Raw genomic sequence first — 17,017 nt, forward strand, 5'->3', positions numbered from 1 at the left:
TTTTTTGCTTTGTCGCCCAGGCTGGAGTGCAGTGGCGTGATCTTGGCTTGTTGCAACCTCCTCCTCCCTGGTTCAAGTGATTCTCGTGCCTCAGATCCTCAACTAGGTGGGATTACAGGTGCGCACCACCATGCCTGGCTAATTTTTGTATTTTTAGTAGAGATGGGGTTTTGCTATGTTGGCCAGGCTGGTCTCAAACTCCTGGCCTCATGTGATCTGCCCACCTCTCTCCCAAAGTGCTGGAATTACAGGCATGAGCTACTGTGCCTGGCCATGCTTGCATTTTTTAATAGATTAAACTCCCTTAAGTATGTATTAGATCCTTGGTAAGATGTATGACTCCCATTATGAATGTTAAAGCTTCTGAAAGTGGCCCCAAAATGTATATAATCATGTTAAAACTGAACATCACATTCTGAGCAGATCTGCACTCATAAATGCCATCTTGCACAAAACTAGAAAAACTTTAAAGACTCCTTTAAATTCTAAAACTCTGAAGGATACTAAATCATAAAGGAAGTTACCTAGTCTGACATTAGTTTGGGGTCTACTTTCTGTTTCTTCAAGTCAGCAGGATCTGGTTAAACTGTTTTATCCCTCTTCCCCAATAGACACGGGTTGCTGTATTACAACACTCTGAGTGTGAGATTTCAGTCCCTATTCTGCAGAGCCTGTTACAAACCTGTTATCATTTGTTGTGCATCATATGGTTCCATGTAACCATCGTTCTCTCCGACTCTCTCTGCATCCCTTTGACCCTTTGTGCGTTTAGCATCATAAGGGTCAGCATAGTCTTCTAAAATGATGACCTGTAAAATAACAAGAAAGGACAGTTGCTAAGGGCCACCATAAACCAAAATGGCAATGGTATCAAAATGGCTACTGACATCTCCTGCATCTCCAAAGAGGTCAAAATCTCTACAACCAGTTCCAGATAGCTTTTGCACTTGATTATGTGTCCCAGTTAGATAAACACCTGATTTTTTTGGTTGTATAGTTGATTTGCAACAATTCATCTAAACTCACTTATCCCCAAGGCTCTTTATACCTTCCTTTATTTCCCCAAGCATTAAACCTTTTCTGAGTTAGAGGGTGGCAGGGGTGGATGTGGGGAGTGAAGGGTACCCGTGGCTTTACAGCAAAAAGGGTATGTGGCTTTACCATATACCCTATGAATTGAGTTTTTCAAACTTCAATCCGCTGAGCAGTACAGTCATAATGAGTCAGTCAGTCATCCACCAGCACTGGCTAGGCACTGTGAGGGAGTCAAAATAAACCTAAGGCATCCTTCCTGTCCTCAAGGAGTGGATTACAGCTCCAAAGAGACAGCTTCATAAATGAGAAATAGGTCAGTACTAAACAGTATTGTAGGCGTTCTTCGTTCAACAATTCATAGGCAAATTGACTATCACAGGCTACAGACCAGATAGGGTTTTGATCCCTATCTGGGATCCCCTATTTTGTGTCAGAAAGCATCTGTCTTTCCAAAAATAGAAGGTGCCTGAGGAGGTGATGTGTGACAACATGGGTGACAACACCAGAGGTTAGGGGACCCTTCTCACGGAGGAAGCTCCTCCAGGCCTTGCTCCACAACCTCCGTTACATTCTCCAAAGAGTTTAGAAATAACACTGGAGTTGGTGAGAATTCAGATACATGAGGAGAAGCGAAGAGGAGGAAACAGCCTGGAAATAGTCTCAGAAACTTCAGACATCCAGAAGTGACAACCATAAAAATAACCAGACAACCACTGCAAGGGACTGTGACTGCGACTGCCATTCACTTAACAAACATTTATCTTGACTACCCACCATGTGTACTGCAGTTGCAAGATACAGTGAGGAACCTAAGATGATACTCAGCCCTTGGCTTCAAGGTGATTGTGATCTAGTCACACAGTCAGGTGGACCACTGAATAACATGAGCTGGGTCCCTGTCCATCTTTACACAGCTCTCCGCTCAGTGCCTGGCTCAGGGTGGGCATGCTGTATTTACAGCATGAAAAAATGAATGGAGGAATGAATAGAAGTGCTCAATGCAGACATACATAGCATGTATTATGGGCTCTTGACTTCATCCAGGGAGGTAGCAGGTTTGAAGTCAGGGCAAGAGAATATTAAAGCTCCCATGTTAGGAAATGATCGCCTGGACCGGAGTCTGAAATCTCGGTTTGAGCTCTTTTCTCTCCCCGTTTCACATCGGAGAGAAGATAAAAACAACCAAATCAGACCAACTCAACTCAGCAAGAATGGATGGAGTCCCTTCCTATGTTCACACTCCTTTTCTTAACTTTTCCACACTGGACAGCACCCAGAAAACCTCCAGTGTGTCGGTCGCAGGACACAGCCTCTCTTCTCATCTGTAATCTCCTTGAGAGCATTTTCTTGTCATATTCTGTATTCCCCACAGTCCCTGATGCCCTGTGCCCCTTTTCTCATACGGTTGCTGCACAACAAATACCCATGGAATGAATGAAAGGGCAGCAGTCTTGGAGACTTGCTGAAGCTCCGAGGAACGCTTTACTCGGTGGAACTGCAGAAAATGATGGAACTTCCAAATCAGTGGGGAAGGCGGTTGGTCAACCCATTTCCTGAAGCTTTGAAATGCATACTTACACAGTTGAGAGGTTACCATTCCTTATGTTCAAGAAGCATAAAAGGCATACACAAGTCTAGCTTTGCAATTCCCCTGAATATCAAAATTAAAATAAACTACATCTATAAAAGGGTCAAATGTAACCAAACAGGAATATCTCATTCAACGACTCTTCTAAACTGCTAACAAAATTCAATGGCTAGTACATTTCTGCAAAGCTCCCCACCTCTAGAATAAGAATTTTTCAAGAATTAAAAAACCGTCTAAGAGTTTTAAATGGTCGTTCAGGAGTTCCCGAATTATGGAGGTTCTAGGACCTTAGGAAACCTATCCTCATCGCCTCTTAGGTCTAAAGAAGCCTAGGGCTTCGCAGGTGCCCGCGGCTCCCCTTCAACTGAGAGGTGGTCCAAGGGAGGCTGCATTCTTACCGTGTCTTGCTGCTTAATAATCTTGCCCTTGTCCAGCTCAGGCCCCAGGGAGGAAGGGGAAGAGGACGCGGAGGAAGAGGAGCTGGAGCTGGAGCTACTGCTACTGGGGTAGTTGCTCTTCCCGTTCTTCTCCTGAGTGTCCACTTTGATGAGCCTGTTGATGTAGGTGCTGCAGCCGGAGCTCTTGGTCGCACCCCGGTGGGGCTCCTCCTCTGTGGCCCGGGAGTTTTTGCGGCCCTTGCCCGCGGCGGCCTGAATCAGACCCTGCAGGCTGTCGCGGGACAGCCGGCTGTCCTTGGGGCCGATGCCGGCCCTGCCGCTCCCCAGCTCGGCCGCCGAGTTCTTGCGGCCCTTGCCAGGACCCGGCCCAGCGCCGCCCGCCTCCGAGTTCTTGCGCAGTTTGCCGCCGCCGCCCCCGGGCTTGGCCCGCTCCGACACGGTCTTCAGGTTCAGGGGGAACTCCTTGAACCACTTGGCCGCCATGAGGGGGCCCGGGCCGGCTCGGCCCAGGAGCGTCGCGGCCGTGAAGGAGGCGAGCGAGGAGGCCCAGCCCAGACACGCAGAGGCGCCAGGGGTCGGGGGCCACTGCATTCCCCGTGACTCGGGCGCTGGAGGCCGCGGCGAGGCCCCGCGACGGCTGCTCCGCCACCCGTCCGGCCGTCGCCCACGCCCGGCAGGGTGGGGTCCTCACGGCCCGGGGCGCCGAGCGGGCGGGCGCTAGCCTCTGCTCCGGACACGGCAGGCGACAGGCACGAACACGGGGGCCCCGCCCGGGCTCGTCTTCAACGCCTGCCCGGCCCGAGGACACCGTGGCTCTCGGAGGCGGAGGGGGCCGGGGGCTTCCCCCTGCTCTTTGCTCCCTCGGTGGGAGAGGCCAGGCCCACGGAAGCCCTCTGCGGCCCAGCCCACGCTCCCAGGGACCAGAGGGGACCGAGCGGAGGCGGCGGGAGTGTCCTCGGCGCCGCGACAGACGGTGGACCGACGGCGGACGGCCCATCAACTTCGCGCGCCCCTCCCCTCCGAGGCTGGCGCCTCCCAGCCCCGCCACCTCCTGCCCAGAGCCAGGGGCGGCGGGGTGAGCGCCACGGGAGAGGCGGGTCCGAGGCTGCGAGCTCGGGAGAAAGGTGCTGCGGCCGCACGTGCGAACCGGCCGCGCCCCACTGACCGGAGAGCTCCCTGCTGCCGCCGACAGCCCGTGTCTGCACGGAGCCGGTCTCGGCCGGGCGCTGCCTTCACACGCGCCCAGGAGTGTGTCACGTGCGCCGCTCACCCCCAGGAAGGAATCCCCTTGGCCCGCACAGCGCCAGGCGCCCCTCGCCCACCTACTCCGCTGCGCTCTTTCTGCAAACGTTATTTTTGGCCGTAGGACAGAGGTTGCGGGCTGAGGGTCGGACGCAGGGACAACGGTCGCCAGCTCCTGCGCTACTTCCGTTACTCTCCGGCGGCACACGGTCCTGGGCGCCGCGAGGCTCTTACCCCCGTGGCCGCTGGGGATTGGCTGCCGGCAAGGCCCGCCCCGTGCCCCCGGGCTCTGAGGGGGCGGAGCGCGGAGGGAGAAGGCGCGAAGGCTGGGCGTCGCGACCGCAGGTGGACGCGCGTGGCCCGCGACACGAGGTATGACTTGTCCCCAGGTCCCGGGCTGCCGGGCGAGGGTTGGGAGGGAGGGGCGTCGGCAGGCAGCTATGGAAAACGCCCTCGTCCCGATGGACGGGGGAAAGAGGTCTCTGTTCCCGCGGGGACGTCGCTCGCTCGCGCCGGGTGGGAGCGGCCCTCCTAGTCCGGATTTGTGCAGGCTGGGAGCGCCATGTGCAGAACTGTGGCCACTTTATGGGAAAAGACGCCTCTGCCATTCCTCCGTCCCTTCGAAGCCCTTTAAAAACTTTCTGAGACCGGGCGCGGTGGCTCACGACTGTAATCCCAGCACTTTGGGAGGCCGAGGCGGGCAGATCACCTGAGGTCAAGAGTTCGAGCCCAGCCTGGCCAATATGGTGAAACCCGGTCTCTACTAAAAGTACAAAAATTAGCTGGGCGTGGTGGTGCACGCCTATAGTTTCAGCTACTCAGGAGGCTGAGGCAGGAGAATCGCTTGAACCCGGGAGGCGGAGGTTGCAGTGAGCTAAGATTGTGTCATTGCACTCCGGCCTGGGCGACAGAGCCAGACTCTGTCTCAAAAAGCCAAAAAAAAAAAAACTTTATGGTTTAAAAAAACGAAATTTAAACTTAGTTTGCTGAACAGAAATCTTTTAGTTTAGCAAACTAAATGTGCTGCAGGAGCTGAGCAACACTGAGTCCTCATATACAAGTCATGGAAACAGAATGATCCCGGCTGTGGAAGGCCTCGTTTGTGTGGGTGGTGGTTTGTGAGGTTTGAAAGCTGAAGAAATGCTTGCTCATACTGACCGTTCATGAAAATGCGTATTGACATTTTTTTAAAGCTTTATTGAGATATAATTCACATACCATAAAATTCACCTGTTCTAAGTGTGCACCTCAAGTGTTTTCAGTATATTTGGTGTGTTTACAGTACAACCATCACAACAATCTAATTTTAGAACATCTCCATCACCCCCAAAAGAGATCTCCTGTCAGTTAGCAGTCACTCCTCATTTCCCTCTCTGCCTCCCCAATCCTGGGCAGCCACTAATCTACTTTCTATCTTTACTGATTTGTCTATTCAGGACTTTTCAGAGAAGTGGAATCATGCAATATGTGGCCTTCTTTCCTTTAGCATCATTTTTGAGATTCATCCAGGTTGTATAGCATGTATTACTACTTCATTCCTTTTATATCGCTAAATAATATTGTATTGTATTGCTATACCGCACTTCATTCATTCATCAGTTGATGGATATTTGGATTGTTTTCACTTTTTGGCTGCTATAAGCAACACTACTATGAATATTTGTGGAAATGTCTTTGTGTGGACACATATTTGAATTTCTCTTGAATAGTTACCCAGGAGTGGACTTGCTGGGTCATATGGTAATTCCCTGTCTAACTTTTTGAGAGCCTGCTAAACTTTTCCAAAGTGGCTGCACCATTTTACATTCCTACCAGCAATATGTGGGCTCCTGTTTCTTCATGTCCTTAACACCTGTTAGAAGTACAGGATGTTATCTGTATCTCTTGCTTTTAGCCACCCTGATTGATATGAAGTGTTATCATTGTGGTTTTGATTTGCACTTTCCTAATGGCCAAAGATGCAGAGCATCTTTTCATGTGCTTATTGGCCATTTGTCTTCAGAGAAATGTCTAGCAGATCCTTTGCTCACTTTTTAATCGGTTTATTTGTTGTCTTTGTTGGTGAGTCGTAAGAGCACCTTATGTATTCTTTAGGTCTTTTTAAAAACACAAATAAAGCCTGGCCAACATGGCAAAACCTCGTCCCTACTAAAAACACAAAAATTAGCCAACGTGGTAGTGCGTGCCTGTAGTCCCAGCAATCTGGGAGGCTAGGGTGGGAGAATCGCTTGAACGTGGGAGGCAGAGGTTGCAGTGAGCCAAGATCGCACCATTGCACTCCAGCCTGGGCGACACAAAAACAAAAAAAACAAAAAGCAACAACAAAAAAACTACGCAAATAGGATACTTCTCCAGACCAAACAATAGATTGGAAAGAAACTCAGCACTTTGGAATCATACGGTCATATGGTTTGGATTCACAACAAAAACAGGCTTCTCCCATTTGTGAGCATGGGTACTAAGTGATCTTGGCCAGATACTAGGTTATCACCTTTGCACCTCCGGGACTTCATCTGTAACGTGCGTTAACAATGTCTCCCTCTTAGAGTTTGAGTGAGGATTAAATGACAATGTGCATTAGCTGCTTAGCATAGTAGCCGGCAGGCCCTTAAAGGCATCTTGGACAGATTTATGCTGGGCCTTGGCTTGGGAGATCTCAGTGCCTGTTCTGTTCCAGAAGCCCATAGGCTTTTCCAGGGATTACCAGGAACTGGGACTAACATCCTGTATCTCTGATTTTGCCCACAAACCTCTCTCTCCATTTTTATCCATCCATACCTAAGTCTTTTAATTATCTGAACTACTTTTAGTTCTATTTAGAGTTGGTTGCAGCTAAAATGATTGTTCTCTCCTATAGCTGGGAATAAGTTAGAGAAAAGAGTTACTGTTTTATTTTAAAATTTAATGTTTTAATTTATGTTTTCCGTAAAGTACAGGAAAAAAATCCCTTTAAAATGACTTTGATGGCCTTGTTATCTGTAGAAAGAGAACCAAGGCTTTGGAATCACAGGACTGAGTTACCTCAGTATCTTTTATAATTTTATAAAATCATCTGATATCCTTGAGCTTTGGTTTTCTCATTTGTAAAATGGGAAGATAATACGGAATTGTAGGAAAGTGCCCGTGAAAACCATAAAAATAAACACAATAACTACCATTGAGTTCTTGACACCTGGCAAGTACTTCAAGTGCAGTGTCTCAGTTCACTGCCATGATCTATGACATGGGTGTTTTGATTCTGATTTGATAGTTGAAATTTGCCCAAGGTCTCTGGGCTGGACTCACAGATGCATCTAACTCCAAAAGTTCTGTTATTTCCACAGGCTAGCCACTGTGCGGAGCTGTGTGTGGTTTTAAAGTTGCTCATGCTATCTGTATTAGTTCTCTATTTGCTTTCATAACAAAATACTACAACCTTAGTGGCTTAAACAACACAAATATTATCCCACAGCTCTGTAAGTCACAAGTCTGACACACATCTCAGTGGGCTAAAATCAAGGTTTCGACAGGGCTGTGTTCCTTCTGGAGGCTTTAGTTGGAGAATCCATTTCCCTGCCTTTTCCAGCTTTTAGAGGCTGCCAGCATTCCTTGGCCTGCAGCCCCTTCCTCCATCCTCAAAGCCAACAACAGTAGTCCAGTCCTTCTCATATCACATCACTTTAACTTTGTTTCTGTTGTCACCTCTCTCTCTCTTTTTTTTTTTTTTGAGACGTTGTCTCACTCTGTCGCCCAGGCTGGAGTGCAGTGGCCTAATCTTGGCTCACTGAAACCTCTGCCTCCCGAGTTCAAGCAATTCTCCTGCCTCAGCCTCCTGAGTAGCTGGGATTACAGGTGCCTGTCACCACACCCAGCTAATTTTTGTATTTTTGGTAGAGACAGGTTTTCGTCATGTTGGCCAGGCTGGTCTTGAACTCCTGACCTCAGGTGATCCACCCGCCTTGGCCTCCCAAAGTGTTGAGATTACAAGCGTGAGCTACCGTGCTGGGCCTGTTTTGTCAGTTGATGGGCAACCTTAACTCCATCTGCAACCTTGCCATGAATCTAATATATTCACAGGTTCTAAGGATTAGGATGTGGACCACTTTTGGTCGGGGGAGGGGGGCATTATTCTGCTTACCACAGTACCTATTCAGTGGTTACATGATGGTGAACTATCCTGGCATTCCTCTGACTGTGGCCGGTTGGCTTTGCAGGAGATCCTGTTGGAAAGCAACTGCAGCATGTAAGTCACTTCCTTTTGCTAATGAACAATTTTTGCTAATGAACAAGCCTCGCTCCATCCCCCAGCCTTCTCTTTCTCCCATTCCTGTCTCACCATGCCCCGGTCTTAAGACTGGCATCTCTTGCCAGTCAATCCTAACCCTAAGTATACTTTAACTGTTAGTGATTTAAAAGGTCTAGTGGAGGTCTTCCTGGCTTGGAACCTGATTCTGGGAGGAGGAAGGGAAGTCCTTGGTCAGGAAGGGGAATGGAGGTTTATGCAAGGCCCCTCTGGTTAGGCCTGGCACATGTTTCCTTTTGTCGGAGTCTGAGCTTGGGAGGTTTGATGCTGACACCTGTCTTTGACAGGTCCTGGAATAGTAGTGACCCCCAACTGTCTGCTAAACTGTTTGGGAAGAATGGAGTGTTGGAAGAGCAGAAATCTCCAGGTAAGTTAGGCTGGGGGATTCGCTTGTACTGGAACTCTCATCCTACAACTTGGATCCCAGTTAATGGTTCCCAGTCTGCCCAGTTCTGTTCAGTGTGAAATTTGAGTTCTGCCTAAATTCTGCTTTTCCTCTAGTCAGCCACCATGTTTCCTGTCTCATAGTGGATGTGACGCCTGCCACTGCTGCGATGCAGACCCTTACTCCCTAGTGCACCTGCTGCACCTAATCCCATGCTTCTGTTTCACTTGTGCCTTCTTCCAATTTTCCCTCTACCATCTCCAAAGTGATCTTTCTGAAACCCAGGTCTATTGACACCCCCTAACTGGTTACAGCCCTCACCCATATCACCCAGCCAGTGGAATAAACTGTGACTGCTATGGTATAACCTTCTGTTATTTCATAGTTTGGCCTCACCTGCCTTTCTAGCCTCCTCTCTCACCACTCACTGCATGCGGTGTGCAATCCACCTGGCACCTAGTCCTGGCTGTGAGCAATTTTCCAAATGAGCTTTTTCGTATCTCCATGTCCTGGCATGGGCTGTTCCCTCTGCCTGGATTCCCTTCAGCCTCCCTCCTGCATTCCCCTAGGTCCCTGCATGCTGCCCACTGTCAGCTTAGTGTTAACTCGGGAAGCACAACCCCATGGGTCCCGAAACACTTCATAATTACCTCTCTGATTGCAAGTGCTGGATTCCTGGTGTGCCCATGGCTCTGGGTCCCTGCAGAGTGATCCCCTGTTGTGGGGAAGGCAGGGATATGCACGGCCAGCACTTATCATGGACCACTCCTTAATATTGATAAGTATTGCTGAATGATTGGGTTCAGTATAGCCATTCAGTGTTCACGGGGGTTGGGGGATGTTTGTAGGGGTGTATGTGCATGGGAATATTTTAACATTGAAGAAAAAGTGAAGTCAGGTGCAGTGACTCACGCCTGTAATCCCAGGACTTTGGGAGACTGAGGTAGGAGGATTGCTTGAGCACAGGAATTTGAGACCAGGCTGGGCAACATAGAGAGACCCTGTCTCTACCAAAAAAAAAAAAAAAAGCCAGTTATGGTGGCATATGCCTGTAGTCCCAGTCACTTGTGAGGCTGAGGTGGGAGGATTGTGTAGACCTGGGAGGTCGAGGCTGTAGTGAGCCATGATCATACCACTGCACTCCAGCCTGGGTGACAGAGCAAGACTCTGTCTCAAGAAAAAAAAAAAAAAAAAAAAAGGAAGAAAGAAAGAAATACAAAAAGTGACTTATGTGTTCTGACTCCTCTGAATCCTCTAACCATATGTATTCCTGCCATTTAATGCTGTTTTTCTTCTTAGGATTCAAGAAAAGAGAGACAGAGGTGTATGTTGGCAATCTTCCACTGGATATTTCTAAGGTATTCTTCATAATAGGCTGCTTATCTTCCTTGGCCTTCCCATATGACTTAGTAACCTGCCAGTAACTTAATTTCCCCAGTTTTTAAAGATGTTTGAGAGCTATGATAGTGCAGACAGTCACTGGTTGGTGACTAGGGTAACCAGTGCATCACAGTTTGCCTCGGACTTTCCCAGTTTTAGCACTGAAATGCTAAACTGGCATCCCGGACAGTTAGTCCCACTCTTTATCCCTGTATACCTGGAGGGTTAGTCAGCCTTCTTGTCACTTTGGGTTGAGGCAGCTTCTTTTTAGGAAGGGACCTTGTTAGGGCTCAGCTGCTGATCCTTTGGTAATGGGGAGCAGTTGGTTTCAGCCAAAAAAAATGACACCTATTTGACTTTGAAATGAGCTGGTTAGGTCAGTGCTGTGTTAGTGGGACTTAGAGAGTAGAATGTAAGCAATCGTATTTTTGACCCCAGGCACCTTACTGTCTATTTGGAGAGGCCAGACCAACAAACCTGAAATAATTATAAAACAATATAAGTGCTTAAATTTTGTAGTAAGTATATTTGAAGTACAGATGAAAGGAGAATGAAAGTATGATCTATTGAAATGAAGCACCGCCTGACTCTTTTTTTTTTGGCATCTACTACATGCAAAATATTGTGCCCGCAGCTTGTCATGCTTAAAGATAAACAGCCTAGTCCTTGCCCTCAAGGAGCGCAATCCTGGAAGAAGGACGAGAGAAACTAACCTTTGTGGATCCCCTGCAGCATGCCAGACATTTTTCACAATTTTCTTGGTCTCCATTTTCCCTTGCTAACCAGTTCTACTCAATCATCTCCGCCCAGTTGTACTTTATTCCTTTACACTATTTACTATATTTTAACTGTCAGGCATGCTCTAGGAAGTAAGCTAAATGCTTTATTCATGTGATTTTTAATTTTTTTTTTTGAGACGGAGTCTCGCTCTGTCGCCCAGGCTGGAGTGCAGTGGCCAGATCTCAGCTCGCTGCAAGCTCTGCCTCCCGGGTTTACGCCATTCTCCTGCCTCCGCCTCCCAAGTAGCTGAGACTACATTAGCTGGGACTACAGGCGCCTGCCACCTCACCTGGCTAGTTTTTTTGTATTTTTTAGTAGAGACGGGGTTTCACCGTGTTAGCCAGGATGGTCTTGATCTCCTGACCTCGTGATCCGCCCGTCTTGGCCTCCCAAAGTGCTGGGATTACAGGCTTGAGCCACCGCGCCCGGCTGATTTTATTAAATTATTATTGTAACTCTGGTTGGTGGTAATGCCCCCATCTTGGAGATGAGACAGCCAAGGCTCTGAGAGGTCACGTCCCTCAGCTAAGTACACCGACCTAGTGAGTGGTCAGCCAGGAGTGGAATCCAGGTTCAGTTGCTCCCAAGTCCCATGTCCTTTGCTTTGTGCCAAATCATGTAACCAATAAGATATGGAAATAACTCACCAAATAAAAGATGGACCATTATGTTTTGTCTGACAGAGAGAAGAAAATGATATTGGAGCATAGTAAGTCATTGTGATCCAATAAATGAAATCATATTCAATCAAAGGGCCAGGCTGGGGGATTCCTGGCACCTGATAGATGAGCCTACTGGGGCTGGTTCTCCTCCCCCATTTTGGCAGGCTGCTCCAACCTGTTACTTGACAGTGAAGTGGGCAGAGGAGCCCTACATGTGGGTCCTGCAGTGGTCTGGGGAGGTAAGATGCTGAGCAGTCCTGCCACCTCTCTCTTCCCCCCTACCCAGTAGACCCCATTCCAGAGCCCAGCACCTGGGGCTTGCTTGGCCATACTGTCCCACACCATGGTAAGGGAACGTTTCATCCTCATCCCCTTCACAGAAAGCAGCAGCCCTCTCCATAGTGCCTTCTTTCGACTCAAACTTGGACCAGCCTCATAGGAAAGATTTGAGTTGTCCTTTAGAGAAGGAGTAAGGTTTTAAAAAGAAATTTCTAGACCAGGCATGGTAGTTTACAGCTATAATCCCAGTACTTTGGGAGGCTGAGGCAGAAGGATCACTTGAGCCCAAGGAGTTCAAGACCAGTCTAGGCAGTGAGACCACGTCTCTTAAAACAAAAAAAGAGACCACGTATCTTAAAACAAAAAAAGAAAAGAGAAAAAGAAATTTCTAATGATAACATTAATGCCATGTCAAGAACTGTGAAACGAGCCGAGTGTGGTGGTTCACACCTTTAATCCCAGCACTTTGGGAGGCCGAGGCAGGCGGATCATAAGGTCAGGAGATCAAGACCATCCTGGCTAACACGGTGAAACCCTGCCTCTACTAAAAATACAAAAAATTAGCCAGGCATGGTGGCGGGTGCCTGTAGTCCCAGCTACTCGGGAGGCTGAGGCAGGAGAATGGCGTGAACGCAGCAGGTGAAGCTTGCAGTGAGCCAAGATTGTGCCACTGCAGTCTAGCCTGGGCAACACAGTGAGACTCTATCTCAAAAAAACAAAAACAAAAAAACTGAAACGTCTGAGATTTTACCCTGATTACAAACTAATAAATTGGCCTGCAGCAGTTTCCAAGTTTCTGGTAGAAGACACAAGAATCTTGGGTCAGAGTTGGAAGATCATCTACTACAATAGCCAGTATTTTAAAAAACCTTTTCATGTAATTAACATTTTAAAGTCCGGGCATGGTGGCTCACGCCTGTAATCCCAGCAGTTTGGGAGGCAGAGGCGGGCGGATCACCTGAGATCAGGGGTTCGAGACCAGCCTGACCAACATAGAGAAACCCCGCCTCTACTAAAAATACAAAAATTAGCTGGGCGTGGTGGCGCATGCCTGTAATCTCAGCTACTTGGGAGGCTAAGGCAGGAGAATCACTTGAACCCAGGAGGTGGAGGTTGCAGTGAGCTGAGATCGCGTGCCATTGTGCTCAGGCCTGGGCAACAAGAGTGAGACCCTCTTTCAAAAAAAAAAAAAAATTTTAATATAGATATTATTTACATATCTTAAAATTTACCATTACCTTTTTGTTTGTTTGTTTGTTTGAGACGGGGTCTCATTTTATCACCCAGACTGGACTGCAGTGTTGCGATCTCAGCTCACTGCAACCTCTGCCCTCAAGGCTTAAGCGATCATAGCCTCCTATATAGCTGGGACCACAGGTGCGCACCACCATGCCTGGCTATGTTTTTGTAATTTTAGTAACTATGGAGTCTTACCATGTTGCACAGTCTGGAAAATTTGTTATTTAAAAATGTACAATTCAGGCCAGGTGTGGTGACTCAGGCCTGTAATCCCAGCACTTTGGGAGGCTGAGGCGGGTGGATAACTTGACATCAGAAGTTTTAGAACAGCCTAGTCAACATAGTGAAATCCCATCTCTACTAATAATACAAAAATTAGCCGGGTGTAGTGGCTCACACCTGTAATCCCAGCACTTTGGGAGGCTGAGGTGGGTGGATCACAAGGTCAGGAGTTCGAGACCAGCCTGGCCAACATGGTGAAACCCTGTCTCTACTAAAATATAAAAAATTAGCTGGGCATGGTGGTGCGTGCCTGTAGTCCCAGCTACTCAAGAGGCTGAGGCAGGGAAATCACTTGAACCCGGGAAATGGAGGTTGCCACGAGCTACGATTGCCCCACTGGACTGCAGCCTGGCAACAGAGCGAGACTCCATTTCAAACAACAACAACAATAACAACAACAACAAAAAGTATCCAGGCATGGTGGCACACACCTCTAATCCCAGCTACTCAGGAAGTTGAGACACAAGAATCGCTTGAACCCAGGAGACACAGGGTGCAGTGAGACAAGATTGGGCCACTGCACTCCAGCCTGGGCGACAGAGTGAAACTGTCTCCAAAAAAAAAAAAAGTACAATTCAGTTATTAGTATATGCACAAGATTGTGCAGCCATCAATCCTAATTCCTGAACATTTTCATCACCCCCAAAATAAACCTCATACCCATTAGCAGTCCTTCCCTTTCCCCCTTCCTCCCAGCCCCTGGTAACCACGAATCTACTTTCTGTCTCTTAAGGATTTCCTATTCTGGACATTTTATATCAATAGAATCATACATTGTGGAATTCTGTGTATTCTTTCACTAAGCATGTTTTCAGGGTTCATTTGTGTTAGAGTGTGTCTTAGTATTTTGTTCCTTTTTTTTTTTTTTTTTAAGACAGAGTTTCGCTCTTGTTGCCCGGGCTGGAGTGCAGTGGCTGGATCTCAGCTCTCTGCAACCTCTGACTCCCAGGTTCAAACAGTCGTGCTTTAGTCTCCCGAGTAGCTGGGATTACAGGCATGCGCCACCACGCCTGAATCAATTTGTATTTTTAGTAGAGATGGGATTTCTCCATGATGGTCAAGCTGGTTTCGAACTCCTGACCTCAGGTGATCTGCCCGCCTCAGCCTCCCAAAGTGCTGGGATTACAGGCATGAGATACTGCACCCGGCGACTTTTTCCCCTTTTAAGGTGCATATCTTCTAGCTGTGTCCACTGAGAGACCTTGGAGCTCTGATTACCCAATAGCAGTAACACACCTAGCCCATAGATTGTGTTCTTTTCCACTAAAGAGAACCAGGCCTTCTTAGAAAAATGGCTGATTCCAGATCTGGAGCTGTTATGCCAGAAAGCTATCGAAGACTATTGAAATTTGAATGAAAAGACAGGAGGTTTTATTCAGAGGTGGTTTATTTAGAGGTGGTGTTCTTATTTCTTGGAATTTGTGCTGAAATGTTTGCATGTAAAGCAATGTGGTGTTTGAGATTTGTTTCAGAATAGCCTAGTGGCTGGGAGAGATGTTACGGTGAAATGGGAATGGCCATGAATTGAGAATTGCTGAGGCTGAGGCTGCTGAGTAATAGGCATATAGGGATTTGTAATACTATTTTATCTGTTTTATTCTGATTTGAAAGTTTCCAAACAAAAGAAAAGACACAAGTGCAAGCAAAGAGGGTGTCCCATGCGCCAAAGACGGAGCAATTTGAGCATAAAGTACTACATTTGATTAAAATTCACCAATGATTTAAAAAAGCATTAATTTGTAATGGTATAAAGAAGGGAGAAATAACACTGGACAGCTAAAAATGGAAAGATAATGGTTCATTAACATAAAACGATAATTAAAGAGAAGGAAGAAGTATTTATTTTGTTTTTCCAACACCAATGTAATAGCATTTTCAGAGGGAAAAAAACCCTAGTGAATGAGAGAAAGTTCTTTACAGAAGAACTGTAGCTCATAAATGCAGAATAAATGATAGAATTAAAAAATGACCATTGTGCAAAGCCCAGTAAGATACCTGTTTCAGGCAGTGGTTATCTGAGCTTCCTTAATTCATCAGGTAAAGTATTGATGGGCACTTTTACAATGGATGGATCAGGATGTTACCATTTGAGCTTGCTAATTTTAGCCTCACTAAAAATGAGATAACCAGATATGAGCCCCTAAAAGTGATGCAAGATAAAGGCAACCACAGCATTTTAAAGTTCTACCAAAAAAACACCTATACTAGTGAAGCTGTATGACAGATTTGTAGTCAAAAGGAAATACAGGGAATGGAAGACCAAAATAATGCCGCTGAGATCCTGAGCAAGATGGCCAAATAGAGACAGCTCCAGCCTCCAGCTCCCAGCACGAGTGACACAGAAGACGGGTGATTTCTGCATTTTCAACTGAAGTACTGGGTCCGTCTCACTGGGGAGTGCTGGACAATTGGTGCTAGTCAGCTGGTGCAGCCTGACCAGTGAGAGCTGAAGCAGGGCGAGGCATCGCCTCACCTGGGAAGCACAAAGGGGAAGGGAATCCCTTTTCCTAGTCAAGGGAAACTGAGACACACAACACCTGGAAAATCAGGTAACTCCCACCCTAATACTGTGCTTTACCAAGGGTCTTAGCAAACGGCACACCAGGAGATTATATCCCACACCTGGCCCAGAGGGCACCACGCCAATGGAGCCTCCCTCATTGCTAGCACAGCAGTCTGAGATCTAACTGAAAGGCAGCAGTGAGGCTGGGGGAGGGGCGCCCGCCATTGCTGAGGCTTAAGTAGGTAAACAAAGCCACCAGGAAGCTCTAACTGGGTGGAGACCACCGCAGCTCAAGGAGGCCTGCCTGCCTCTGTAGATTCCACCTCTGGGGATAGGGCATAGCTAAACAAAAAGCAGCAGAAACCTCTGCAGATGTAAATGACCCTGTCTGACAGCTTTGAAGAGAGCAGTGGGTCTCCCAGCACGGAGGTTGAGATCTGAGAATGGACAGACTGCCTGCATGTTCAAGTGGGTCCCTGACCCTTGAGTAACCTAACTAGGAGACATCCCCCACTAGGTGCAGAACGACACCTCACACCTCACATGGCTGGGCACACCTCTGAAACGAAATTTCCAGAGCAAGAATCAGACAGCAACACTTGCTGTTCAGCAATATTCTATCTTCTGCAGCCTCCGCTGCTGATACCCAGGCAAATAGGGTCTGGAGTGGACCTCAAGCAAACTCCAACAGACCTGCAGCTGAGTGTCCTGACTGTTAGAAGGAAAACTAACAAACAGAAAGGACACCCACACCAAAACCCCATCAGTACATCACCATCATCAAAGACCAAAGGCAGATAAAACCACAAAGATGGGGAAAAAGCAGGGCAGAAAAGCTGGAAATTCAAAAAATCAGAGCGCATCTCCCCCTCCAAAGGAATGCAGCTCATTGCCAGCAACGGATCAAAGTTGGACGGAGAATGACTTTGACGAGTTGAGAGAAGAAGTCAATCAAACTTCTC

The 17,017-nt window shown here is 47.6% G+C and overlaps 2 protein-coding genes across 5 annotated transcripts in view; one reads left to right on the plus strand and one right to left on the minus strand.

Annotated features, from left to right (window-relative positions):
* Positions 1–4,065, minus strand: part of SHE (Src homology 2 domain containing E) — a 22,153-nt gene extending 18,088 nt beyond the window's left edge. Inside the window, exons 1-2 of the mRNA XM_017867470.1 lie at positions 3,022–4,065; positions 683–809 (exon numbers count right to left, since the gene is read on the minus strand). Coding sequence (XP_017722959.1) covers positions 683–809; positions 3,022–3,612 — 718 coding nt within the window. The 5' untranslated portion in view covers positions 3,613–4,065. The remainder of the gene's footprint in view (positions 1–682; positions 810–3,021) is intronic.
* Positions 4,066–4,488: 423 nt separating this feature from the next.
* TDRD10 (tudor domain containing 10) overlaps positions 4,489–17,017 on the plus strand; it is a 49,300-nt gene continuing 36,771 nt past the window's right edge. For 2 of the 4 annotated variants that reach the window (XM_017867473.1, XM_017867471.1), the window contains exons 1-4: positions 4,489–4,635; positions 8,457–8,485; positions 8,833–8,912; positions 10,230–10,288. In XM_017867473.1, coding sequence (XP_017722962.1) covers positions 8,484–8,485; positions 8,833–8,912; positions 10,230–10,288 — 141 coding nt within the window. In that variant the 5' untranslated portion in view covers positions 4,489–4,635; positions 8,457–8,483. Of the gene's footprint in view, positions 4,636–5,722; positions 5,773–8,456; positions 8,486–8,832; positions 8,913–10,229; positions 10,289–17,017 lie in introns of those variants that run through there. The other 2 variants (XM_017867474.1, XM_017867472.1) reach the window with 2 other exon arrangements.

Source organism: Rhinopithecus bieti, unplaced genomic scaffold (genome assembly GCF_001698545.2).
Source record: "Rhinopithecus bieti isolate Rb0 unplaced genomic scaffold, ASM169854v2 scaffold_3041, whole genome shotgun sequence".
Taxonomy (NCBI): Eukaryota; Metazoa; Chordata; class Mammalia; order Primates; family Cercopithecidae; genus Rhinopithecus; species Rhinopithecus bieti.